The 27,998-nt window shown below is 46.8% G+C and overlaps 1 protein-coding gene across 1 annotated transcript; it reads right to left on the bottom strand.

Annotated features, from left to right (window-relative positions):
- Positions 1 to 17: 17 nt before the first annotated feature.
- KLHL3 (kelch-like family member 3) lies at positions 18 to 27,998 on the bottom strand. Its single transcript, XM_010158690.1, has 12 exons — positions 27,877 to 27,998; positions 19,353 to 19,515; positions 16,345 to 16,454; positions 10,957 to 11,073; positions 9,814 to 9,963; positions 7,178 to 7,295; positions 6,252 to 6,449; positions 5,310 to 5,411; positions 2,566 to 2,694; positions 1,247 to 1,387; positions 890 to 1,033; positions 18 to 644 (listed from the first exon to the last, which is right to left on the bottom strand). The coding sequence occupies exons 1-12, from the start codon at positions 27,991 to 27,993 to the stop codon at positions 616 to 618; spliced, it is 1,518 nt and encodes a 505-aa protein (XP_010156992.1). The 5' UTR covers positions 27,994 to 27,998; the 3' UTR covers positions 18 to 615.

Genomic DNA, 27,998 nt, shown 5'->3' with positions numbered 1-27,998 from the left:
ACAGCATTCATGGCAAGTAGAAAAATCACGTGGTATTTATTTCCACCATACGAGAAGCATTTCAGGGATACACACAGTACTCCGGTGGCATGTACAAACGTATGACTGAGACAGCGTCACACAAGCCAGAGCACCCTGTTCCAGTCCGTTTCTGCTGACTGCTTTTCTGGGTTGGTACTCAGAAGTTTCCACTGCCAGTAGTAAAGTCCACCTTCCAGGCACAGTGAGTAAACAGTTCAACTGACAACGTGCACGGAGCATCAGTAGTGAAGAAATCCAGAAATGTTTGTTTTTACTCACATGCCCAAACGTAGCAGTTTTGTTTCACACAAGAAATTCAGTGCCTGCAGTCCAAGCACAGTGTTTATCTCAGGACACCAGTTGATTGCACCACAGATAACAAGCAACACCTCATGTCTAGCACGGAACATGTCCCCAGAGGGATTTTCGCTTCGCTACGCAATCCACCGCAGAGCAGATGATGTTTGTAACGTATCACTTGTCATGCTAAGACGTTAACAGCAATGAGAGGGGTCAAGTCAGAGGTCAGTCATCTTCCCAACCACCCAGCTGGATTCACTTCACTTCTGCTCCTCACATTGGCCTGATCATGTGTCACAAGGGTTTGTGAATCACAGCCACACCTGTCGTAAGAATGGACACAGTAATGGTAGGAGCAGCTTCTGAGTTGCAATGGGGCTAAGATCATGCTACAAAGCCAAAGACCAGCAACAGGCTAGCAGAGAGAGGTGTCTACTATTTCTATTAAAGTTTCCTCTACTGAAAGCCACACAAAACATAGAAAAATGTAAGATTACAGCTTCAGGAGGCACAGCCCTCCAGTTTATGAACGACCCCAGCTGTTGCCACTCTCCCACTGACTATTTACCTGCATAACTTCTCCCCGTGCTCATGCTGGTTGGTAGTAACGTCCACTTATCTGTGATGGGGTTGTAGTATTCCACTGAGGCCAAATTACAGGAACCATCATCTCCTCCCACGACATAGAGGAGACCATTCACGGCACACACACCTGAAGCAGAGCAGAGACGGTTAGACACGGGCCAGCTCATCCTCCATGACACATCACCTGCCACATTTGGATTCATCCCCAAGCAGACACCTCGCCTTCCATTTTTATCACTTTCTTACAATACTGATGACTTACATCACTCCCACATTAGTCACATTAAAAACCACACAGACAACTGCAACCAACCACCACAGGAAAGCATACTGCTGTTACCTGCATTTCTTCTACACATGTTCATGTCTGCTACTTGCTTCCAGGTGTTTGTTCCTGGATCATAGACTTCCACACTCTTCCTTACTAAGGGACCGTCGTGCCCGCCGGTAGCGTAGAGCAGCCCGCTGAGAACACCAACACCTGCCAAACAGAGCCCAGCGTTAACCAAACGTACCGGGGAAAGGGTTGCATGTCCCTCCACCTTCCACTAGCTATTCTGCCTTGGCCTCTCCAAGGCATTTCCAACATGGGCCACATGTGCCTCAAGATCACCCGGGACACCATCAACTCTCCATCCAAACACCACGTAGCACTACAGCAGACCTGCCCAGTAACGCCAGGAGATGTCCTGTGCAGCACTTGCCATGAGCAGCACTGGGCAGCCCCCTCCCTGCTGGAGGGGCATCTGGGTGACAACCAGGACTTGAGGAGCTCAGCTTTCAGGTTGGGAACAGAAAATTGCAAGGCTATTTGGCAGGCAAGAAGAGCGTTCCTAACACTGGACTTGCCGTGTGGAGATGTGCTTGCAAATCAGTGCTCACAGCAGTGTTCTGAACGAAGAAAAGGCACGAAAATCCATCTCACTACAAACTGTCATGCGTGTTTCAACACACTGTCAACAGCACGATGTTTGGCTAAGTTTAAGCATCAAGCAGATGTCAAAGACCTCTTCAACTGAATTCAAACCAACAGTATGTGGCCACATAGAAAGTTAGAAACCTTCAAGACTAGAATATAATCCTTTTTTAACACGTCCTTTCCTCTAATCCCCCAGATCACCAACTCCTGCCAGCAAAAGGTACACTAAAAAACAGCTTAGCAGGGGCAACCTGAGAAGAATTCTGTTACCTTGCCTTGGTCGGCACATCCCTCAGTGCAGATGTGCTTTGTGCTGCAAAGCACCCACTGGATGCTTGCAGAGAAGATCCGAAAGGAAAATCCATCTGACAACCCTCAGTGATAGGAGAGGAGGAGGTGCAGCTTGGCTTTCCAGTCCCCAGCTAAGCCTGCAGCTGGCAATTTGGAAAGATAACCCTTTGCTTACAAGTGAGCTGCATCTGTTTGCGAGGCTACTTAGAAACACTGAACATTATTTGATTAATCCAGAAATTAATTTCAATTTGGCAGATTTTAATGAAATCTGGAGACCTGAGGAGAGCTTCCAAGCAATTATGGTTTCTCCCCTCATGGGAAGGGGAGAGAATAACAGGTTGCACTTGCCAGCCCAACAATGCCAAAACACACTTTTCCTTCCCTTCCGTGAGCAGATGAGAACCCAGCAATCACCCGCCCTTAAGAACACATCTCTGAGCCAGTACCTGCGCCGCTGCGTCGCGTGCTCATGTCGGCTACGTAGGTCCATTCGTTCGTGGCTGGGTTATACTGCTCGACGGTACTAAGGCACTGACGGGACGCTCCATCGTAACCCCCCACGGCATAGAGCTTACCTGGAAGAGACACACATGGGCATCAGCATCATGGCTACGCCTGAGCTACCATCACACCCCAGCTGAGGACAGATCCTGGCTGAGGGAGGCCCTGGGAGACGTGCCTAAACCTGCTGGGGTGTCTGGCGAAAATCCTAGTGAAAGGATCTGAAGTCGACTCACAGACAGGCAAGACTGTCTTTACGAGATGTTAAAGCTGTGAACTCAGACAAGGAAATAACACAACACAATTTAATTAGAAGCCAAAAGCCCAGAGGGTTTTCCAAATGACTTGTTGGCCCAGGAGAAGAGGTAACATCAAAGTGTTATTGCTGACAGAGTGTTTCCTCCTGTTCAGGTGCCACAAGGCAAGGTGTGCTGTCAGGGGGCTGTCAGGATCTATACAGTAACTGCAATATCACATGAGCAATAACTATGCAATAGCCCCTTACATTAAGGTAATACCTGCATGGAAACCTTCTGAAGAACCTGGACCACATCCAAACCAACCAATGCCACCAGCACAGCTGAGGTCAGCCTGTGGACTCAAGCCAAGGGGTCACAACACACAAGACCCCACAGGAGACCCTCACACCATAGTGTAGCTATCCCACCTCAACTCAATGGAAAGTGGACAACATACACCTAGTGAGACTGGAAAACCAATCAGATGTCATGGGACTACAGCACACATGAAACAAGGCTGATGCTCCACCGTGTCCCCTGTTCACACCTGACTGATAATCTCTCCTTATCATCCTGTATCACCTATCAGCTTGTTTTGTGTTTGGGCAGTAAACTCTCTGGGCAGAGAGGGTTTCTTTGGGTGTGTTCGCTACAGCACCTAGCACAAAGGCACTGTGGTTCAAGACCTCCGAGACACTACACCAACCATTAATAGTTCAACAAACACTTAGGAAAATTCTGACCCAAACTTTTGTACAAAACCAGTGAATAAGACCAATTTTCAACCCGTAACAGCAGAGCCTGGCCACAAATGAGCTCTGCAGCCTCATCACACAAGACTCTCACCAGCATTTATCATCTACAGTGTTACTTTTCCATCCTCCTGTCTCCTTGATGTTTCCAAGGTTCCAAGAACAGGCCAGCTCTCTTCTTTCTCATGATCCTACCTCTGGCCCCTACTCTCCCCCAGCTCCACTCACAGCCTCCTTGGGCTGTGATCATCAGGAGAGGTTTGCAAGGCTTAGGTTTGCCACTGTGCTCCTTCTGCCTCTGTAAACATTTCAAACTCTTATTCGTGCTGTTGTTTTAACCCGCCTGGTGTTAGTCAATGAATCAAGGCAAGAGTGCCAGACAGAGCAAGACAAGATAAAATTCCCTGGCTGGCATCAATTATTAGCTATTTTCAGTACCCACAGACATCAGATCAATCTTCATCATGTTCAGATGAACACTGTGGATTAACCACAGGCTCCCTACACCCGCATGACGAGCTATTCTTCCCCATCACATGCCCTCTTTTTGTCATGGACTCCAACATGTACAACACTTGTCTGCGCTTTCAAACAAAGCAAAGGAAAAGGATTATCTAGGTCTCCAGTAGAAAATCTGACCATAGAAATGCATCTCTCAGGTATGTTACTTAATCCGTTCTGCATTCACATCACTTCAGCAAATCCCATCAGCAGCCCAGCGCTTCACAAGCATGGGCCAGTTATGAGGAGATGCTTCTTAAATATTCAGATTTAGCACAACCACCGCTGTTTATTCTGACTTTATCTCCCTCCCTCTTCCCACATAAACCCATTTCATGTACATAAACACATTTCACTCCAAAGCAAACCACTTCAAAGCACAGTTTATAGCAAGGCTTGTGCCAGTGGCTGCTCTGCACTGTACTAATTGGAAACCGCTACGTCTAAGACAAGGACAAATAAAACCCTTCACTTGCTTCGGAACTGATTTGGCTAAAGGAAGAAAAAGGTTCCCACTTAAACCTCTGCAATCAAAACCTGGATCCAAACCAAAATGCTCAGTTCCAGCTCACTCCAGTTTGGTGCTGACACATAGGTGCCAACAGCCACCGTGGTCCCCCCCGAGCCCCCCTCTCCACCCACCTCGCCTGCCTCGCTCCCGAGCTGCCACAGCACCAGCATTTGCTGTCCTCAGTCCCTGCTCATTTAAAGCCCGAGCAAAGCGTGCCATGCGTGCTGCTCTCAATCAACACCACCAAAGCCACCAGCGTGGGGCGGCGGGAGGAACCACGCTCGCGTTTCTCTCGCTGAGCAGATTTTCCGTGATGGGTACTCCATCCGCCAAACGTCTCCTGATGGCCACAGCATGCACCACATGATGCCATTTGCTTTCACCGGCCGGAAGCAGCCCAGGAAGGATGATTCAAAGAAACCTGCACACACCTAATGGCATTCACGGGAGACATGGGCTGGTCTGATATGTGTCTGAGACTCTTGGACAGCTACAAATGATTTTTCACTAAGATAAAGAGGAGAATGGAAAAAGCTGCAGCGATTACATCATATAAAATAAATTTTACCAACTAAAGATAGTCTAGACAACAGTTCCTGCAGTTCCCTCCTACTGCACTTAACCGTCCAGGCTTCTGTTCCACACAGTAACATCAGCACGATGGAAACAGCTGCTCATTTTCTTACCCTCCACAACTCCAACTCCAACACTGCTTCTTCTTGTGTTCATGGGAGCCACAAAAAACCACTCATTGGTTTTATAGCTATAGGCCTCAACTGATGCCAGACCTAGTTAAAAAGGGGATACACAGGTTTTCTAATTAAAAAAAAAGAGAAGAAAAAAAGATTGGTGTTGCACTTTCATCTGCCTTCCACCTCCCACCTCCTCCCAAGCCCATAATTCCCCACACATTCCTGCAACCCAATTTTCTAGTCCCTTCCCCCTTTTAGGCTGGGACTAGTGTGAAGTCAACGCCACTTCTTCAGCAGCTGGAAAAATTACTACCCCTGCCCTGGGACTGCTGCTCCTCTGATGTGCTGAGGACACCAAGGAGGAACAGAGTCCAGATTCCAAGCCCAAAAGTCCCACGTCCTTTCAAACATTACAAAATATCCATGCAAAGGTTTAAAAATTCCCCCAGACCCCATCGTATTGTACTCATCACTAACTGAAATGCTGAGTTTAGGGATAAACCAAGTGGCAAAGCTGTACATCAGAGGCAGAGGTGTGACTCTAAACATGTAGTTATGCCATGATAAATCCCAGACACACATACCCCATAAGATGCTTTGCTGACATTTTATTCATGTTGCTATGATAAATTTAACTAAAAATCAAGAAAGATCCCTTTTCAGTCCAGAATAAGCATATTCGTATAGAGAACAAGACTGAAAGAATTGTATCACTACAGAAAAAAACACTAGGGTGAGATACTCTGCAATTACTGATGGGTCAAAACGAGCAAGGGGTTAGTTACAACATGCAGTAAACCCAGTCTCTGGCTCTTTCTCAATAAAATCAGAGAGGAAGAGTGCCAGATCCTCACTAAAGCTCTGCAATTTTTGCAGGGGGTCTCCGAAAACATTTTTTCAGGCCAAGCACTACGTGTTTTTTGCTCAGTCACCTACCAGTGCTGCCATCGAAGCCGCCGACTGCATACAGGAGATCATTGAGCACAGCTGCCCCTAACGTGCTTCGCCTTTCCTGCATGCTGGCTATGGAGGTCCACTGGTCCTTCACGCCATCGTACACATCAACCGTCCGTACCCTTAAGGACCCGTTGAAGCCCCCGACAGCATAAACGTTGCCAGCCATAAACACCACACCTGGTAAAAGAGGAGAGAGATTTTACGGTGGTTTATACACACAGCTTGGGGAGTGAGTATCATCAGGCATCGGGTGAAGTGCGTAACACAGCAGGGAAGAGCAGAACGTGGGGAATTCTTTGGCATTTTCTGTGGGTTAAGAGCACTGGAGCCAAGAATGATAAAACATGTGTCATACGGAAGATGAAATGCACATAAATACACAGCACCATAAGGCACAGATGGATTTCACACCTGACTGAGTAACTTTCTGAGCCAGAGAGGACCAAAAAAAAAAAATGGTGATCCACATTCACAACCCTCTCAGATGCCTTCGGAGGAACGCACCCAGCTTACAGATCTGCTTTCCATCACCCTTCAGCACCCAGAGGGCCTGACTCAGCTCCTTTGGTTTTCACTAGGAAACCAGCATGGAAAACTGGATTCCTGTTGGCTGCTAGGCCGGCAGGATGGGAAGAGGAAGGAAAACACTGATGGAAGAGCAGCCAGGAGAGAGAATTGATAGAGACAGTGGCTGTGGAGGGCAGACAGGCAGGAGCAACCCCTCTAGAGAGCAGGGCATCCACCTGAATGAGAAGGATACATAAAGAGGAGGAAGGAATGGCAAAAAGCAAGCTGCTTGAGGCCAGGGGCAAAGAGGAAGGATGAAGGATGACTGAAGACATCCATCCAGCCCCAAAGAGCTGCATTGGGAAAACAAAGAAGGTTGCAGAAGTAGCTCCCGTTACCTGCTCGGCACCTCCGGGAAGGAAGCTCAGCAACTTGATCCCACCTCTCCTCCTCAAAATCATAGCACTCCACACTTCGAATGGCTTTGGGTGCTTGCCCACCCACCACGATCATCACCTGGGGAGGGAAGATGAGAGCTAGAAAACCTCAGACACCAGCCCAGGCAGCTGCACTCTGCAAAGAAACCATCAGCACAACCTGGTCAAGAGCAGCTGCTAAAAACATGCTGAAGGCACACTAAAAGTCTCTGCAGGGGAAAAACATTATCTCCAATTTAATAGTCCCTAAATACGGTGGCACCATTAACCATTCCTTACCCTTTCTGAAGAGGGCAACCTGCCCTGCTTCCCCATGAAACACAAAACCGCTTTGTACCACGGGACATGCAAGACTCACTGCAGAAGTATTTTGAAGGGAAGACGACCCCAGCATAATTTCCAAAGCCAGCCCAGTGTTTAGTCATTATCTCCATGGTGGTGCTAAAAATAAATCGATGCCACTTTAGCAAATAAAACCTGACAGCTGTATTGCCACCTGCGGGGAAGCCAACACTCGGGGAAATCACCAGGACTATTAAGTCCCAGGGTGCCAGGCTGCTGAAGGAAGTGTTTAGTCAGCTTCGTTAAAGCTTTCGGCTGCAACACGTATTGATGCAAATCCAGTAATTAAACCCTGAATTCCATACACGTAGGGAAGACCTATGCGAAGCTGACCAAGGTAACCTCAGGAGCGCAAGAATCACTCTGCCACGTCAGTCTAAAGGTCCATCCAGCCCTAAGCTCCATTCCCAGCAACAGCAAGAGGTGGACAGTGGTGGAAAAGTGAGAAGACCTGGACGGCATGCAGTGTGGTCTTTCCCAAATCTGCCCTGCCTGCCACCATGGACTTGTTCGCTTGCCATGGGGCAGCAGTCCCAGGAGCCTGCAGCTCAGCACTCGAGCCGGGCACTGTAAACCAGCGGGTGCACTCGCAGCATCCAAACCACCTGCACCTACAAACAGCTCAAGCTGCACTCTGTCCTGAACACGTCTCCTTCGACCCTCCACAGCTATCAACGGGAAGGATTTGCCTCCCTTATCACAGCAAATTGGCAGGAGCAATCTGATTTTTACAAGGCCAAGGAACTAGAAGCCAGGTAATGGGTCTTCAGACACAGTCAAAGAGGAGATGGGAAACTGGCTTTAGCCTCTCCAAGGCAGCTGTGAGTAGCTGAGGGGATAAGATCATCACTCAGGTAATGAGCTCAACTCCAATCACGGCTGCTTTAAAAGTACAGAGCTAGATGGCAATTTAAAGAATTTGAAGGCATGAAAATACCAGACCATTTGCTCTACAAAGATGAGAACGTGACATCAGAAAGCAAATCGAGGCTAAACTAGCAGCCTGACTACTAGCTGTGCAACAGCCTTCCATGGAAAGCTGCAGAGCTTCACACGATTACGGAATTCAGAGATTTCACAGTAATCCCTCATCAGCGGGACCAACAGACCAGAAGAAAGTTTCTCAGTAATGGGATTGCTGGAAGATCATCACCATCTCCCCTTTCCTTTACAGTTAAAAGGAAGGGAGGAGAGACCTGCAGGTGATGTGGGTTTGTACTCACAGCCTTGCTACAGAAGATGTTGAGAACCTCTAAACTCACTGGTTTGCCATTCATTTTGTCCTTAACTGCTTCAGTCCTTGGACAAGGATCATGTCAGCCCTTCATGATACGGCCCCCCCCAGCGCTATGTTCTACCACCTTCACCTCAGCGCCAGCAGGCAGAAAGGACACAACATGCTGGCACACTCTGCAGAACCAAAATTCCTTGATGGACAGTCCAATATCTAAACATCCAAATAGTCACTCCTAGCACAGATCTCATACATCACCCCACACGCAAACCAAGGTCCCTACAATTTGCACTTAGAAAAATAATACACTGTGGTTTTGATGTCTTACAATCTCCAAAACACTTAACTTCAGTGGCAGTCTGTTGAGAGACATCATGCCACAGTGCATTTATCTCCAGGGCACAGGGAAAATAGTTTGTTTCCTTTTTTTTTTCTTCACTAATAGTGGTGGCCAGAGCATCACATGCCTGCAGGATAAATGCAGGGAGTAACAAGGATTATTTATTTATTCAGTAGCTGCTTTGAGTCTATTGAAATTTGCTTCAGACTTCCTGCCCACAGGTCTGGGTGCCGTTGTTTCCTGCTTTCCGATTATGGATACGGGAAAAGGAAAGACACCTACCACGATCCTCGTCAGCAGGGCTCCACAGCAGTGCGATAAGCCAGCAGAAACCTCAGCTAAGCCTCCGAGCACCCCAGGCAGCTGCCTGCAGCCGCTCCACGGGGCAGCGATTCTCAAGCCGCAGCTCCAGGAGCAACAGCCGTTCACAAAACGGGGCTGACAAAAAGCCTCCAGAGCAGATATTGGTTCTCCTAAGGGTTTATCTAAGTTTCAGTGTTTGTTTTTTTTTAATTATGTATCCTTGGTGGGCACTGGCAATACCAGAAGGGGGAGTAAAACACTTCAAAGGATGATCAGGGAGTTAGAAGTAACGTGACAAGTACCCAAGCTCCTTTCAAAGCCAGAAAAGGCCAGCACTATTACGGTGCGAGGTGACACGAAGCAACAGATTCGACTTACCTTTGGCAGGCTAACGGGAGTCCTCGGCTTTGTTCTGGGATTCTTTATCAGTTGCCTTTGATCCAGAGGAAGCAAATGATATTTCATGGCCTCGATAAGGAAGTCTTTACAGGTGTTGTTATTCTTGATTAAAGCTTCTTCCTCAACTGTCTGAGAACATGCACACACACATGAAAGATCATTTAAACTGAAGTACTTGGCAACACAGGTCACAGGAAGCTTTGTAGAAAGAACATGAAACCTGGAATTTCTCTTCTAAAGTACTAACATTAAAAAGAATATACAGAATACAGACTTCCAGCTCTTCCCAAAGAAACACATGCAGTAACATCCAAGCTTCTCACTTTTTTCCAGTATCACTCACGAGCAGCAGTGCTCCCTCTATTTTACCACCCTCTGCCAGATGCTTAACTCAGATGCTACTCAGGAGTCTGGGTAGAAAATAAGTAATTTCTTTTATCGGAGTCATAATTTTTAAGGAGAGGCAGTATCTTTTACTTGTATATCAGAATATATAGTCAAGAGAAAAAAATACATGATGGGTTCATCTTGTGAATAGCAGTTTTATTTCAGTTGTATTGATTTTTTTAGACACAGGAGCATAGGAGTCAAAGAACCCATTATGCCAATCCCTTCTTCAGGGATTCTCAGCTCATCAAGGCCCAGATCCCAGGAATTTACTCGTCAAGTAAATCTCTAAGTCAGACTAAGTCAGAGACCACCTCGCCTGCCAGACACACAGACACATCTCTGTGTAGAACATGTCTTAAGCCAAAATTATCACACGACGTTTTCACCAAGCTAAATTTACCTGTGCATTAGGGGAAAAAACTGAACAAGCTTATAACACCACCACCTGGGTATTTTCAGGGTGAAAAAATGCCAAGATATTAACTTGTAAATGCTCCCGCCAAGAGAGGCAGGCGCTCCGCTCCCAGCACTGCCTGGCAGAGCACAGGTCACGTTTGCAAAAAGGTTTCTGCACACACATTGATTTCAGAGTCCATTCACTTTTTCATTTTATTCCTGTTTACAGACTCAGCAACATGCCAGATTACCTATTTCAGACAGACAGCCAAGCCATTGATTAAAGAGCTACCAGCAGCTTCAGTGCAAGTATTAATTACCTATTGGCAGACTTACCTGTACAAGATAATCTCTGGGCAAAAGGGGAAGGCGAACATGCTCCATCAGTTTAGCCATATGCTCTAAGCGAGATTCCTTCTCATAATTTATCCAAGAAATAACTGCTTCAAAGACCTACAGAGATAAAATACAATTAAACAGAGAAGAGAGAACTGGCATGCAGTCACCTACCCAAAAATCAGAAGCATTGTGATCATAGAATGGTTTGGGTCAGAAGGGACCTTAATGACCATCTCGTTCCAACTGCCTGCCATGGGCAGGGACACATTCCACCAGACCAGGTTGCTCCAAGCCTCATCCAGCCTGACCTTGGACACTTCCAGGGATGGGGCATCCACAGCTTCTCTGGGCAACCTGTCCCAGTGCTTCACCACCCTCTCCGTGAAGAATTTCTTCCTGATATCTAATCTAAACCTCCCTGCTTCCAATTTAAACCCATTACCGCTTGTGATTTTGCAATATCAGAGAAAGGAGGTGCAAGATCTCTATCAAACAGATGAAAAAGTCATGACTGTGCCCAGAGCACAAGCACCACAGTAGCAAAGAGGTGAGCTGTCCATGCATATTAATAAGTAACTTCACATCTAGATGTGCTGGATCACTCTAAGCTAAGTGTGTGTCCAGGATAATCATATACCTCTTGGACATTAGTACTGGAAGGCAGCCAGGAAACTTAATTAGCCTGCTGACATTTGCACTGGACATTATTCATGAAATCAGCCACACAATTACTCCTGATAACAGAGATCTGCCCTCCCAAAGGAGTCTGCACACACAGTAAGTCACTACAGTCACCAGCATATTTAATCACTGCACCAGTTTCCCCCTTCCACCCCAAAACCCAAGAAGTGTCCAAGACAAGTTCGTCACAGAGCCTCTGCCCTGCACGCATTCACTGCTAAAAATACTCGGATACTCCAGCAGGCAAACAAGGGCACGCCAGACTTCTGGTCTGAACCAAAACCTAGTTTTACTCCCAGATCCAACCGGTCCAGATAAGCATCCAAACTCTGACTCCGTGACAAAGTGCGCACAAACCACCCCTTGCAGCAGGAGCCGTGCAGAGCCCTGTGCAGCGAACAGACTCGGACAGAAGCACCCTACACGGGCTCCTGCGTGAATATGCATTTGCTTATGTAACTGTCAGCCACACTCCTCCCAGAAACAAGGCCTAAAAATGTCACCGGGAGTGGGAAAGGCTTCCTGAAACACCCAGCAAAGCAAGCAGAGGGGCTGGTGCCACCTCGCATGCTGCACAGCAGGATCTGAATCCCTGCAGTGGAATTTCCCACAGAGTCAGAATTAAATTCTGACCCCTAAAGCATCCACAGGCAGAATTCCCCAGGTGCTCCTGCTGCCCTGATACTCATGGGGGGCTGACCACAGCCCTCTCCCACAGACCCTGGCCATCCCGTGCTTCCCCAAAACGCATCGCCGGCCCTTCACCCCAGCACACTCGGCAAGTGCCCTTGGTTTTAACTTCCCTCCGGGGTCACCAAATGGTCAGGTCAATCTGCACAGGGTTTTTTCTTTCTTTCCATCCCTCCCATCACTCCCCAACAAACCATTTTGTTTGGTGCAAAGTCATTAATTTGAGAAAATTTATCAGAACTGAGGGCATCATCTCTTGGTCCCCCAGTTGTCACTGGCAAATGCACTCCCAGGAGGCATCCTGACATGCTCCACGATGGAGTGGCAGTGCAGAAAGGCGTTCCTCCTCTTAGGCTAAACTATGTACCTTTAAAAAAAAGCAGTAATGCACCGGCCTCATTTCCTACGCCAGCAAACGTTGCTGAGCTGTTTGGAATTCAGGGCACTGCGATGAGGGTTTAAGCAATGCAATGAGGAGCCGTGTAGTCAAACCCCAGCCAACGCAGAGGGAAATAACTACTGCAGAGCCTCGAAGTTTTTTAAATTGAAAATAAACAATTTCACTATGGCTACATGGCTTTTAAAGTAGAAACTGGGTGGTTGTAAGATTTTTAATTGCAAATGAGTGTGGAAGGAGCATAAAGCAAATGTTTGGCCAACAAACATGGTTTTCTTTAACTTCTTCCACACAAATGCTGAGCTTACTACAGAACAGGTCACAGGACAGGGACATGCCCAGCTGCAGACACGGAAGACAGGGAACAAGTCTTAAAGGAAGGTAAGGCAAATGTGCACAAGGAATAAACTGCTTCCTCGGTGCTGGAGACGGCTCCTGAGTTAGGCGGATACTGATGCTACCCTGCTGTGCCTACTCTAAAAATAGCAGAAATTTTTGGAAAAATCAGATTCTGGCACCTTCCATTGGCTCCAATTCCCGATTTTATGAGAAGGGGGAAAGAAATTCTTAATCCAAGCCAGTGGTCTCTCTATTTAAAGGCCACATCTGTTTCCTCCACTGCCATGCCCTCCCTCCACACGCTGTGCCTGCTGCAGACCCTGAGCAGCTGGCTGCCACTCCTCCCGGAGATGGGTTTTTCCAGCCATCCAAGACCTGCTGCCAAGGTGTGATGAAATGAAGCAGCACCCCCCCAGCTTTATTGAGAGCAGAGGCACAGGCTGAGTTCACAGCTGGCACCTGCCTGGCTGCAGGAGCAGTCCTGAGCTTGGGAGAAGCCGATTTCCCACTCCAGGTAAAAGCCTGGAAGATCCCTCTTGTGCATATTACCCAAGCAAAGAGCAAGCCCAGATGTCCCAGCCTTTTCAGCCAAAAATCCAGTTAAGATGTTCCTAGGTGTAAGGACCAAACTGTGCATCAGCTTCTACTGCACATTAGTGGCATGAGCTCCAGGTAAAATACCCAATCCAAAAATCCCAACCCACTTAAAAATTTCTTTTGTCACTGTTCTGAGGTGGCAGAAGCTCCTTCTCAAGGCTGGAAACCCCTGCATTTCACACATCATTAATAAATACAAATATACTTTTTCTTTCCTATAGTGTTTCCTTGCTTGCTTTCATTGTTATAATTAGGGAGCCAATTAGGTCAGGTATGGAAAGCACTGATAAAACTGTCTTCAAAGTACTCAGCTATAGCAAAAAGAGCAGGCAGGGACCAAAATAAACCTTTGCCCTAGGCCAAAAGGGCCTGTGCAACTGCAGAGGCTTGAAACAGCAAGGCAGAGAGGGAGAGGAAGGAGAATAATCTTTGAATAAAGGGGAAAACATCCCCATTTTACAATTTCTGTAGTCCTGATGGCCTAGGGATATAAGTATGCCAAAATTTGTGGAGGTAAAGAATATATTTTATTAGGCCAAATAGTATTAGTTAGGGGTAGCAGAGGAAAGGGAGAAGGAAGCATTATAAGGACAGCACTTCCCTCTCTGGCCTCTGTTACCTTCTGGCCCTGGAAGGTCACTTCCCAATGACCCAGAGATGGAAATGTTCTGGCTGACAGGCTGCAGAACATGCACAAAGCATGGTAAGAACAGGAACCTCTCAGAATCTGGCTGTGACAATTTAGCTCTCAGTTTTTGAAGTATTTGCCTATTTTATTGCTTAAACATCTTACTGCTTAAAAAACAGTTATCTATCCATCACATGCATATATATACATATATCTGTATAGATACACACACACGTGTACTTAATACATTAATGCATACACTTTTTTAATATCATCTCACACATTAGCAGATTGGAAGAATAAAACTCAGGAAAACTGCTTGCCTGTCTTGAAGCTAACACAAAACAGCAGCCTGAGAGTCTGTCCTCAATTTTCAGCACTTCTTTGGACTCCAGCACCTATTTCATGTTTATGTTCCAATCCCATGGTCTGCCTCTCTCCCATTATTCATATCTGTTGTTCTGAACGCACAGCTTATGCTTACGTTTCCTTCCACTGCCTGGCACTCTCAACTTTTACAATCAGCTAAAGAAATACTGGGTTTGATTGTATGAAGCGCAGATGAGGGAGTACTTTGATTTCTCTGGGCACGAGGCCAATAAAAGCTTTTTAACAATGCTGCACAGGACTGGAAAAATCAGTTACTAAACTTGTGCTTCTCTTTGCAGGCTGCTTGGCTCATGCCAAGCGATTCTGCTTCGAGTTCACGCTGTTTGGTTGTTCTCTTTTTGGCCCTGCCTATGTGGCACCAAGCAGCACCCCACCAAGACACCCACAGTAGCCCCACGCCTGCGGAAACCCGCTCCCGAAACCCCCGAGTTTGCTTGGCTGAGGATCTGAATGAAGCATCACTGCACTGGCACCTCACATGGGGTGGGTTTTCCAGCAAGCCTTACGGTCCCAGCACCACATGTGTCCGCAGCCTGGAGAGGCTGAGCTGGATGGTGCACACAGCTGGACACACCGTTTGACCAGCTCCAGCCTCATCCCACCAAACCGTAAGCGTTCAGAGGTTGCGAAGCTTTGAGCCACATAATCCTCAACCTCTCCTGGAGGCTCCCACAAGTGTCCACCTCCCCGTAGCACCACTCTGGATGTGAGCTGAAGGAGGAGGTACATGCGTTTCCCCCAGAAACTTGCTGCAGGTCATGCAAGAAGCCCACCCCAGGGAAAGGGTGTTCACCAAGTACCGTAACCACTGGTCACCCTCCTTACCAGGACCACAAACTGCACAAGTTCTGCTGAACGTTTAAACGACAAAACAACACCAATAGTGCCTTTTTTCACCCTCTTCCATTAAAAGCACTGCTGATGCCAAGCAAATCATAGAATCGCATCATAGAATGGTTTGGGTTGGAAGGGACCTTAAAGCCCATCCAGTCCAACCCCCCTGCCATGGGCAGGGACACTCTCCACTAGACCAGGTTGCTCCAAGCCTCATCCAGCCTGGCCTTGGACACTTCCAAGGATGGGGCATCCACAGCTTCTCTGGGCAACCTGTCCCAGTGCCTCTCTAGGAAGAATTTCTTCTTCACATCCAATCTAAATCTACCCACTTACAGTTTAAACCCATTACCCCTTGCCCTGTCACTTCCTGCCCTTGTAAAACATCTCCCTCCAGCTTTCTTACAGGAAAATGTTTCCTTCCTTCTTTTTGCAGACCTCCTTTACGTGTTCTGTCCAACATGCAACAGAAGCCAATACTCCTCCCTGGCCTAATGAAATTCACCTTTTTTAAGGTTTTATGGCAGGTAATACGAGCTTTACACCAGCAGCAAATGGGAGGGTCCTAGTTTTCCAGAGTATCCTGTTCTGTTCCCCAGGGCTTTTGGAAGAGATATGGATCTGAGAATCATAACTTCCTACAAAGAGCAACCAAGTGAAGGTCATTTTTATGTACTTTTAGGATTCACATTATTTTTGATTTTCCTTTCCACATGAGCTCTGTTGGAAAATGGCCCCTAAAAAGCATAACGTGAGAACAGTTCCTGATGCAAGACCTAGAAACATTCCAGCATTCTTACATTCACTGTTGCCATACAGTTTACTGTACCTTTTCTTCAGAGGAGACTGTGAGCTTGTCGCTTGATATTAAACTGCAAACCTGGTCCAGACTAAGGCTAAGAAATTCTTCGCCTAGCATCACCTCAGGGAAGTGCTGCTCTGTTCAACAAATGAAAAGGGGGAACAGAAAATTATAATGAAATCCATGCTTGAAGTCAATGAAGGACTACAGCATTTAGAGAACCGTTATTATTACAGCGCTGAGCACCCGAGAGACAACACACCGCGACTTCATGGCAGAACAGAAACTAGTCTCAGAGCAGGTTAAAGAAATCTGATGTTATTGCAAGTAACACAAGCCCCATGAGACACTTTCATAAGTGACACTAAATGAAAACTTCCTGCAAAGTAAAGCCCCTAAGTACCTTCCTGTGGCAAGTATGATTAGGAGTGGCAATTGAGAAAAGTGTGAATGTCATTCTGCAGTAGTAAATACCCCAGCCACCTCAAGATTCAGTTCTTGCCCACTTCAACAAGATAGACAGAATGAGATCTGCTCAACACCTAGGTGAGAGACTCCAGCAAGAGTCCTTGATATTTGTAGGTATTCAAAGAAAAGCCCATCTTAAACATGAATCAGCCAGTTTGGTGCATAACAAATAGTGAGGGATCCCAGGGCATCCAGCTGAATCTGTAGGTGCAAGGGGGCACACAGAGATGGGATTAGGATCTCCCATTTGCCCATGCACACACATGGGATCAGTTCTCCTTACACAGTGTATTTCTTTCCCCCAAAATGTGTAAATTTAACCTCTCTTGCTCCAAAGCCTCAGCACCCACCTTCTCCAGCACCCTTGCCCCTTTCCATTTAAGGCTGCAACTGTACAAATTTGGTCATCTCCCTTTCTGCCTCCAAATTCCTCCATGCTGTAACTTTGGGAGCCACTTGAAGGGAAAATACACATCACTACTTATAATCCCAAACTGGAAGAATTATGACGGGTTGCAATACAGGTCCAAAAAAGGAATATTGAATCTGTCAAGCTTTAAGGGGCACTAGGAAATAATTACTTAAAAAATAATTTCTAGGTCAAAACCGTTGTTAGCCAGCTTCAGACAATTTTAATTTTGCAAGCATTTGTTTAATCTCACCTGCCATTTGTTGAGTCCCATTTATCTTGGGCTGCAATGCGGAATCATGACTCTCAGACAGACACTTTATCTGAAGCAGCATTTTTCAAGCCCTAATCCCTCAGACTCATGTATCCAAAGAGCTCCCTTCACAGCAAGATCCGCCTCCAGTTTTCACCTCTGCAACGTACTTTGCCTGCCAAAAAGCAGCACCACAGGGACACAAGCTGGCATAACTTCCAGAGAGGAGCTCCTTGGAGATGACACCTGAGCAACACCTCACCAATGCTGGTGCTGCAAAGGGCACTTGGCTTCCCCAGCCACGGACCCTGCTTGGTCTAATGGGGACCAAAACACCATGGCTAAGAAAAAGGCTCGGGCTAAGAATAGCAGTGTCTGGATAAAGTTTAACACTCTGTTACACTAGAAATCATATATAAGATCTTATGAACTCTTCTGGCCTTAAATACTTAGATTAGAAGCAGGAAACGCTCCCCACACAGTGAGCTGGGTGGATGCACTCTGACTCTGGACACAATCTCCTGTGCATTCTGGACTGGCATGCGGCAGTAGAAAGGTATTTGATCTCTTGTTATTAGTTGGAAGCAAGTAAAAATATTTCCTGATTTTAGCAAAGTAACTTATTCCTGCATCAAGAAGGCTCCTCCACCTCCTAAAGTTATCCACTGGACCCTTGAGCCTGGGGACTTCTGTCTTGGTTTAACACTGTTACATAAACAACATGGTGAAAAGAATTTTAATGGCATTTTTATTAATGGAGTTCCATTAACATTACATGGGCTGTTGTACTAACTGGGACTTATGAAGGCCAATAAAACAAGAAAGCAGACTTTCTAATTGCCAAACAACCAAATAAATATACAGTGAATGCACTGCTTGTTGGGTTAAAGATTAAACAGGGCCTGGAAGCAAGGATAATGAGATACTACAAGCAAGCCTTTACACAATTAACCATTCCTTCCAGGGTACCTTTTCCTCCAGGGGACAATACAGCCAGAGCAGCTGAAAAGGTTTTACTTTTATTTGCAAGAGAATAGGGGTGGACTTGGTGGGCACATTATTCCGCTGAGCCTACTTATGGTCCAATTAGGGACAAAAATACACCAAGCAAAACATTGCAGGACAGAGCAGGTGCTCTGGGAGACAGCAGGTGTATTTTTCCCTATACAAACAGACAGAAAAGCAGGGAAAAAAAAAAGAACAAAACTAAGTCAAGAAAAATACCAGCTTCTCCCAAGCAGAGGTCAAGGGCAACTCTGCCGGAGGAGACTGGAAAGTGCTGGAGAGTTAAGAGCACAGGGCCACTTGGAACAACTTTACATTTACAACCTAGAAGAGAAGTGCTGAAAGCTGCTGCCTGCACCTACTTCTTGCACATCCACTCCCAAGGAATCAAGAGGCTGTCCACCACTTGGGGTAAGCGGCCATTGCTCCATGGATCAGAGGCTCAAACTGCCTGGCAATTTTAGTTGCATGTTCCCACTCCCACCCACAAGATTTAGTTTTGCCTGCTGCCATTTATTCCTGGAATGCACAAATCCCCAGCATTGCTCCCTACTCTCACGGGGCAGCATACAGAGGGAGGACATCAGCGTGCCAACACCGTGCTGTTGAGCAGGCAGCCGAAGAGCTTACTAGGAACATACTGAGGAACAGTTTCATGGGCTGGGATCCGGAGGATCAGGGTTTTTACCTCCTTAGGTGTTCCCCCTGCGACCAAACCACATTTTACAACTCGCAGCATTACAGAAAGTTACAAGTCTAAGACCCAAAAAAGTATTCCCTTCTCTGTTCTAATACTAGAAGCATGAAGAGACCAACCAGGATGTGCTGATCTCGCTCAACCTACAAGTCCCTGCACCTGGAAGCAGGTTTAACTGGACAAGCAGATGACCCTTCCCTCACCTGCGTAGGCGTTTGCCTGCTGCAGCAGTTCAGTACACGCGTGCACATCGGCAAAAGCTCGGATGCCAAGGCAGTTCGTGGGATGCAGCTGGGACTGAAGAAAGTCACAGCAGTTTTTTCTCACATCCATCAATTGCAATAAACTAGCAGCTGGCAATAAAACCTGCAAAAGACAAGAAAGGGGAATTGGAGTTAGCAACAAAGAAAGTTTGATTCACAGCTTGCACAAATTCGATGCAATTCCCATTCAGATGAGGACACATCTGTGGGGTACCAGAGGAAGGTTAAAGTTTTAGCACTATCCATATGCAGAAGATGCCTGTCCATGCTCCAAGAAATGGAAATAGCTATCCCATGCTGGGCTGAAAGCAGAGCTCTTCTCCCCACAAGACCTCATGGAAGGTAAAGGAAGGACAAAAAGCAAGCAACGACGTATGCACCTGAATTTCTGGCTTTGCTGCAGGTAGGTCCTGCACACAGATTATTTTTTTTCCCCCTGAAAGAGCTTTATATTATTTATAAGCATTAGCACCCCATTCAAAGCCCATAGCAGCCCAGCACTCCTTATTTCCAACAGAACTACATTGGCTGTGACCAGGGTGCCCAAACTGCCGTGTAAGAGCGTGAGTTCGCAGAAGCTCAAGCAGATTTTGGTGACAGCAATGCCCTCAGGAGGGATGGGGCCAACCACTCAAATCAACAGCCCTCATTTTCCCCCACACAAAACGCTGTGGACACGGGGTTCACGAATGCATCTGAAAGTGAGGGACTGCTTTACACCTACAAAACAAGTGCAGAAAAGGGAGACAGAAGGACCATCTTTGAGGCCAGCGAGCAGGACAGGAAGCAGAAAATAAAGTCAGTTAAGATGTTACAGCCCATGACATCAGTTATTTCCTTTCTTATGTCGTACAGCAACTGCAGACATCTTATCCTGTAGACAAAGCGCTTCCCTAGCTCTGGCTGCTTCACACACGTGCTTCTACCCGGGATCTGTGTTCACCGTCAGAGCACAGATTTCCAGAAAATCATTTCCGACTCAAAAAAACCAAGCAGCCATTAAGCAAAACAAACAGGTTAACCAAAATCACCTCCCTGGATATTGATGGCAGAGAAGGGAAAAAGACACCCCTTCCCTTCCTTGCCCATCTGCCCCCACAGCCTCATTCTGCATCGGGGCAGGACACTCACAACCTGCCCCAGATCTTTTCTAAGCCACTGACGCATTCCAGCTCCAGCCCAGCTGTACGGTGTCCGACTGCTGCCAAGCAGCCACCTCAACAGGCAACAATTAAAAAAAAAAAAAATCAATTAACTCTGCAGCCTGTTTTGGCTCAAGGCTTTTGATGCCAGGAGGAGATTAGTTTGTGGGTTTGATTAAATCAAGATAGCAATGCAGTTTTGGAACCTAGCTGTGAACCACTTTCTATCTAGCTGAACTATCTCCCTGTATCAGCAGAAAGGCGAGCACCTGACTTGCATAAGGGCTGTGGGTAAAGAAGTCAGACTCCCTGCAAGCCATCTCTGGCCATATGCCAGCCAGAGCTTCCTCCAGGCACCCCCCATCCATCCAGCAAATCCAGGCAGGCTGTTTTGGTATGTTGTCTCTAAATCAGACAGTACTTACTACCATCACTAACACCCACATGCTACAGACCCCTGGACAACCCAGTACTGTTACTACAGCCTCGTGCTGGCTTGAGGGGGCAGTGTAGAAGGAGCCTTACACCCCTGCAGTTATTGGGAAAAAGGCATTGTCATATAACACTTCTGAGAAGTAGGATATATGAATAGCCTATCAAGAGATAAGTGGATTTTCTCTTTCTTATTTCCCAGCTGAACGTCTCACCACTCATCTTGTTTTTACCAGGGAAGGCGAAAAGCAAGCAAAGGATATCCGCTAGCACAAAGTCTGTTTCCTTTAGAAATAACAAGAGGAAATGCCCTGCCTAAACATGCAGCAGGACCAAACTGCAACCCCATTAATATCCAGGCAAGTTACTCACTTGGGTCTGGATTTGGCTTTGAGTATTTGAACTCCAACCACTGTGAACGATTTAGAGAGAGCTGGCTTCACTACCAGGTCAGCCTCCATACCACAATCCAATCGCCTTTGGAAAATACGTCAAAATTATCTGCTATTACTACCGAGACTGACTTCTTTACTAAATAATGTCCAGAACCTCATTTATGGGGTGTGTGTCTATATATACAGACACTCCCCATAACCATCTAGTTCACCAACTGTGCTCTTGCTCTGCAGACTCCATACCAATCTCAGGTTTTACAGAACATTGCTTGTGCAATTAAATACTTTCAGAAACCTTTGATGTCTCTGAAGCAGAAACATCTTTCAGCCAAAAGTGCTCTGTGCTGCAATAAGCTTCATTCAATAGGCAGGGCATTAACTCTGGACTTCAGAGACTGGGGTCTCTGCCACAGCCCTCCAGGTAACCTTGGCCAAGAGTTAATCTACACCATTCCTTTGCAAAACTGGGAGAGGAGCACTTCCCCAAGGCAGGGGATATATTAAATCTTATAAGCTGCTTTGACAGTTTAGTCAAATTGGAAGCCAAGTAAGGGTACTGGCTGTAATCCTCAGCAGCACATCTAGGGCCACAGCTGGGACCACACGTCTGCCCAAACAGGGAGACAGCTCCCAAGCACCTTCCCAGGGGAATCGACGACCAGCGAAACAAGCAGATCTTGCATTTGTAAGGCACATTAAATACTCAGTTTTAACTGAACAGCTCTAAAATGCACAAGATAAAACTCCATTCCTGTGATGTGGCTTTTCAGCGTTAAGACGTCAGTTGGGCTTCATCACTCCCCAGCCCCTACCAGGCAGTGCTGAAGGTGGACAACAGTGCTTCTACTTGAATGCTCCACCCTAGGAGAAATAGCTCAGGCAGAGGTATGTGTGCCAGGATCAGGGAGCCACAAAAACTCTCCAGGAGAAGGCATGAGAGGGACAAGGAATACAGAAGTGAAAGAAAGCAGGGGAGCAGCTGGCAACTTCCCTCCCGACTGACCTTCTCCAGCTTCACCACACAGATCATTCAGCAGTGGGATGAAGACGTGGGGACATCCGTCAGACACAGCAGAGTTCTCTGGTGCCACATCCACTAGCTTCTCCTCACCTTTCTATTAGGCCAATCCAATTTAAAAGACTTTCTATAGGCCTAGCGAGCACCCCAACCCAACTGCTGTTACACCCCAGAGAAGTCAGCCCTGCTGTAGACCAGGGCTCTCCAGCACCCCAGGAGGGCAGCGGAAGGTTCCAGGGAGGAAGACAGCCCTGTGTGCTGGGTTTGGCTGGGACAGAGTTAATTTTCTTCATAGTAGCTGGTATGGGGGCTCCATTTTGGATTTGTAACCAAAACAGTGTGGGTGACACAGGGATGCTTTCGTTACTGCTGAGCAGTGCTTACACAGTCAGGGTCTTTTCTGCTCCGCACCCCACCCAGGAGGGGGCTGGGGGTGCACAAGAATTTGGGAAGGGACACAAGCAGGACAGCTGACCCCAACTGACTAAAGGGATATTCCATACCAAATGGCATCACACTTAGCATATAAATTGAGGGATGAAAAAGGAAGGTGGACACACACACATTCGGAGTGGTGGCGTTGGTCTTCCCAAGTTACCATCATACATGATGGAGTCCTGATTTCCTGGGGATGGCTGAACACCTGCCTGTCCATGGGAACTGGGTACAAATGCCTTGTTTTGCTTTGCTTGCAGCTCAACCCACGAGTTTTCACTTTCACCCTTCTGATTTTCTCTCCCATCCCACTGTGGGAGGAGTGAGTGAGCGGCTGCGTGGTGCTGAGGTGCTGGCTGGGGCTAAACCACTACACAGGGATTTATTGCATCTCCCAAAGCCGAGTTGAAAGACTCTCAGCCTCACTCTGGGCTTGCACCTACTATAGTTGCAGCTTTTGGAGTGAACAGGGGGGAGATGAACTGACCCACTTATCCCTTTATCAAAACTCCATCTGCCACAGACACTCTCCCTTTGTTTTGAAGTCCTAAGTCCCCAGGGAAAGCTGAGATACAGAAGCATACTTCTGAAAAGGAAATGCTACAGCTTCTAGCAGAGCTTTTTGCCTCCCTTTGCAAGCCATTTTTTATTACAATTATTATGTCTGCAAAGCTGACAGTTTCAACATCTAATTCCCTCCAGAGAGCCGATTTCCAGACACCTCTTCGCTCTTCTTTATGAGCCATATCTCAAACTGTGGTAGTAATACAAGGACACAGCACGCATTTGGTACGCTGCACCTCACTTGTAAGAATTTAATTGTGAACTCAGGTTAATCAGGACTTTCCCCAGGGAACTGTTGCAACCCTACTGGTAATGACTCAATTGGGAGGGTAATTCTCAGGCTGCCTTCAAGTAATTAAGTGCCATCAGCAAGGACAGGTGCCACAAACCAAAGAGGGACTTATTCACTGTCTACAGCCAGAGGTCCAGGTGTCTTCACAGGACTTCCTAGGAGAACGAGAGCCCACTCCCAAACCTGCTCTTAATTCAGCTCTGCTCAAGGATGTTATGTGGAACCCCTTCATCACCGGACTTGGCCTCCATCACTCTTCACCAAGCTGGCAGGTTTGAAATGAGTGTTGGAAAACAAGCAGCAGTGCAGTCAGTTCAGCTGCAAAATCATGACCTAACTGAAAAATCCAAGGAATTGATATGTTAAAACAGCCAACTACTCCTCAGAGGTCAGGAGCAGCAGGCCCTGTGCTCTGTTTGATACACGCACATGGTTTCCATAGAAGCCAACCAGGGCTGCACGCAAGCATCTGTGAACTCCTCCAAGTTACCCACTTGAGTTTTCTCACTTGTACAGAAACCGCACAGCACAACTTTCCTGAAAATAAATTCACCAAGCTCCACCTTCAAAGGAAGGCTGTCTTTTTGTCAGGCACATGAACCTTGACACCTAACCTTGACGTGGGGTGCAACGGAAGAGGAACAGCAGAAGTCAGTGGAGACAGAAATCCCAGGATGGATTTTCCTGGGATTCTTTCACACAACTGCAGTGAAGACAGAAGTTCTTCCTCTGTGCCATTCCTTACAAACAAGTGGGAGGTTAAATCCCAAATGTGTGTTCAGAGGCAAAACACTGCTCAGCTCAGAAACCTATCATCCATCATCCCTGAGCCTTCCTACTTACTGCATCTACATTGCCTTGAAATCTCACTCTAAAAATGAAGTTCCAATGCATAAAGCAGAACTGCATTTGTCAGGGCAATTCTCACCCACGTACCCCCCGTGGAGTTAGAAAAGAGTATTCGCTACCACCTGGGCTCAGTGCTCTGCGTCATGGAGTGAGGGTGGACTGAAAATCCCCTTTACCTGCACACTTGGCATATACTGTTAGGGAGAAATTGCATGAATCCCCCAGTAATTTACTACGTAGGTAATGACTGGAACTGACCGTACAGGCTTGGCCCCTTATACATACATCCTTCCTTATTTAAAAAAAAAAAAAAAACACTTTGTGCAATGAAGTGACAATCAGCTACAAAAATATGTGCTTAGAAAAAACAGCCTCACTTCCTGAACACCATTACCAGGCCTGTGAAACCAAAAAGAGACACTTTAGTATTAGAAAAGAAACAACAAAAAGACTCTAATAAGGCTTGTTGTTGTAAAGTGCTGGGCATCACACTTGGGAACACTCGATCCTACACTCACGTGTTACCTTGGCTGCTCACCTTTTTCTCATTTTGGTTCTGCTCTCATTTTATTTTGCTCATTGACAAGATATTGTCTTCTCATTTATTCACATGTTTTGGTAGCTTGGCTGCATCTGCTCAATTAATGATATTTAGCAATCTATTTCTTGTAGTTCCTACAATTAAATTACCTGGCATCTTCACCCAGACATTGCTTCTCCCAGCTACTGAGGGAGTCTGAGCCAAATTGCACAAAACTCCTTTAAGACAAACCCTCTCCTGCCATAAAATTAGGGCTCATGACGTGGCAACAGGAGACCTCAGGAGATACCTGCTGGGAAAAAAGGACATCTGGCCATGCTCGAGCAAAACTGGGAAGGAACACTGCTGAAACAACGCAGACTGGCACTACCAAGGCAGCCTTCCCGCTGGACCGCTGGCACAGAGCTGCGCGGCAGGAGAGACCCAACCTGCTCGCTTCTTCCGAAGACTGACATTGCTAATCCAAACCAGAGACTGCAAGGAGCTTAATACGTTGTCATTCACGTTGTTTACCTTCACTGACATGAACCTTTCCAAGGAATCACAGAATATTCTTTGCTGTAAACTTTTTTTCCTGTGACTGCAGGTGAATATTAACCATCTATGTCATTCTGTTCAGCAGTAAAACACCCAGAGATGGGATGGACATTTCTCTTTAAACTTCCTATTGGCTTCATCACAAAATGATAAAAAATACGATAAAATATTTTCAACATGGATACTTTTAACACTTAATAAAATTTCAACTAGTCAGTTAAATCTTGCTTTATATCAGCTTCATTTCAGCTCCCATGAATTAACTAACCTCCAGTCTAACAGTTCCTCACAGAGAAGTTATTTACATAAATCCTGTAGTAAAAACACCTGCTTTATTAGACTACTAGCGAAAAAAACCCACTATGCCCAAACCTTAGTATTCACCGAACTTACCTTTTTTTAATCTTACTGTTTGAGAGATGGGAGCCAAAATATAGACAGGGCTCTTACTTCAACCCTTTGTAATCCCTAGGCCACAGAAGGCAGGCTCTGGTTAGGTTTTAGTAAAAAAGACAGCTTTCTGGTTGCTCAGAACACCTGGACTTCTTCACAGACATTCTGGGCAGGTGTACCAAGGCAGAGCAGGACTGAGCTGGCTCTCCATCCTGCTCCAGCTCCTGCAACGCTGCCTACACCCAGGTGCAGCTCCACGCCAGCTCCCAAACGCTCTCATGGGAACACAGCCAGCGCAGGCCTAGTCACTTCATTCACGGCAACACACCAGATGGTATCCCCAGCTCAGCACGTCCCATGTGCCGAGTGGGTGCTTCTGGGCCACCTAACAACCAGCAGCATGGAAGGAAAGCACACGCTTCAGTAAGCGCATGGATAGTATTCACGTTTCCCCACGGGAAAAGCGACCAGCCTGAGAGCCTGTAAATGTCATTTTTCCTCCAGCAATGAAAGATCCCAAAGGGCCAAGGAACTCCACCCCAAATCCCCACTGAAGGCTTGTTGTATCTCAGCTCCTGACGACTCTCTCTGTACACTGTGATTAAGCACAGGCTACGCAGCAGACAGCCCGAGCAAGCCGTGGCTGGCTTTGAGCCTCAGCTTCTTGGCTAAAACGGCGCCTTGAAGGTCTCACTGCTGTTCCCCTGGCTCGCACAGCTTCACCGTAGGGCAACCAGGGTCCACACACCTACCGACATGGCCACTGTCAGGTTGAGAGCATGCCAGGAAGTCAAGTCTGTAAAACGGTGGGGCAGAGGGGCAAGAAAAGTCACCCACAGGCTTAGGTCATGAAGGGAGGCATGGGGCCTAGGCTGCAAAGTGGGCACAGCTCAGGGTTTTGGCCAAGCTCCTGCAGGAAAAGCAACACACTACAGGGCAGCAAGAACTTGCGCCCTCCCTGAGGGAATGGAGCAGAAGAGCACATCCCAGCAACAGCGAGAACCTCACATCAAGCAGAACCAGTCTGATTTTGCCATCTTAATTAGGTCAACATAAAGCATGCAGCAGCATTGTCCGTCTCTCTCCAGCATCATGGACTCAGACTTGTTACCCTGCCCGGCATCCAAGTCACAGAGGAAGACAAAAAAACCTGCCACTAGCAAACAAAACCAGAGACCAACCAGAAAGCACATCAACACACAAGCTCCCAGCATCCCTTCCAGAAATCAGCAGCTAAGTGCACAGCCATTTTCCTGACCACAAATACAAGCAGGGTCAAAAAAAAAAAAGCTTTACCAGCAGCCACAACCACGTGATACAGCAAAACGCTCCCTGCCTGAGCATCCCACTTTATCCGTAGGCTGCCCTTCAATTACCCTCTTCACTTCTAGACAAATATTTACCTCTAAGAACTTCAAGATGGAGCACACACAAAAAAAGGGAAGAATGCCCTCATTTGAACAATATATTCCACTCAAAGCTCTGCCAAACAACTCAAACTACCCAGAATTTAAAAACTAACAGCCAGATTTCTCGACCACGACCTTAAGACAGCATTTGACTCGCTGCTTGTTTGAGTCTATTTTGACCTTCGACAGACTGACCCACAAGTCAGCACAGCTTCTTGGAAGGCAAATGCCTGCTCTCGTTATAAGAGCTCAACACAAAAGCTAAATGCAACATGACTTAAGCGCGGGGAAAGCAGCAGAGCACCTCAAGACTAAACAGAGGCTGGAAGTAGCTCTTTTCAAGCTCAGCCTTTTACTTTCTGAAGCCTGAAGAGATCGCTCACCCTTGAAAGACCTGTGTCTTTGAGTTTCAAGCTTTTTACTTGGCGCTCCACAGGCACTGCTGATCCAGACCTACCTGCACATTCTCTTCCGTGACCTCGATCTCAGCGGTGTAGATGTAATCAATCAGCTTCCTCAGGGTCTGCCCATCAACGTCTTTTATCTCAATCTTCTTGGCTTTACTTTCAGACATGTCTC

This window comes from Eurypyga helias, unplaced genomic scaffold (assembly GCF_000690775.1).
Source record: "Eurypyga helias isolate BGI_N326 unplaced genomic scaffold, ASM69077v1 scaffold1829, whole genome shotgun sequence".
NCBI lineage: Eukaryota > Metazoa > Chordata > Aves > Eurypygiformes > Eurypygidae > Eurypyga > Eurypyga helias.
Note: the sequence above shows the minus strand (reverse complement) of the source record. Positions and strands in the feature narration are given on the sequence as shown.

Coding starts and splice junctions, on each gene's coding strand:
- KLHL3 (XM_010158690.1), bottom strand. CDS start 27,993: ATGTCTGAAAGTAAAGCCAAGAAGATTGAGATAAAAGACGTTGATGGG. Junction 6,450..7,177: donor TTCCCGGAGGTGCCGAGCAG/GTAACGGGAGCT, acceptor CTCTTTTACCAG/GTGTGGTGTTTATGGCTGGC. Junction 2,695..5,309: donor TGGAGTTGGAGTTGTGGAGG/GTAAGAAAATGA, acceptor TGTCTCTTCCAG/GTAAGCTCTATGCCGTGGGG.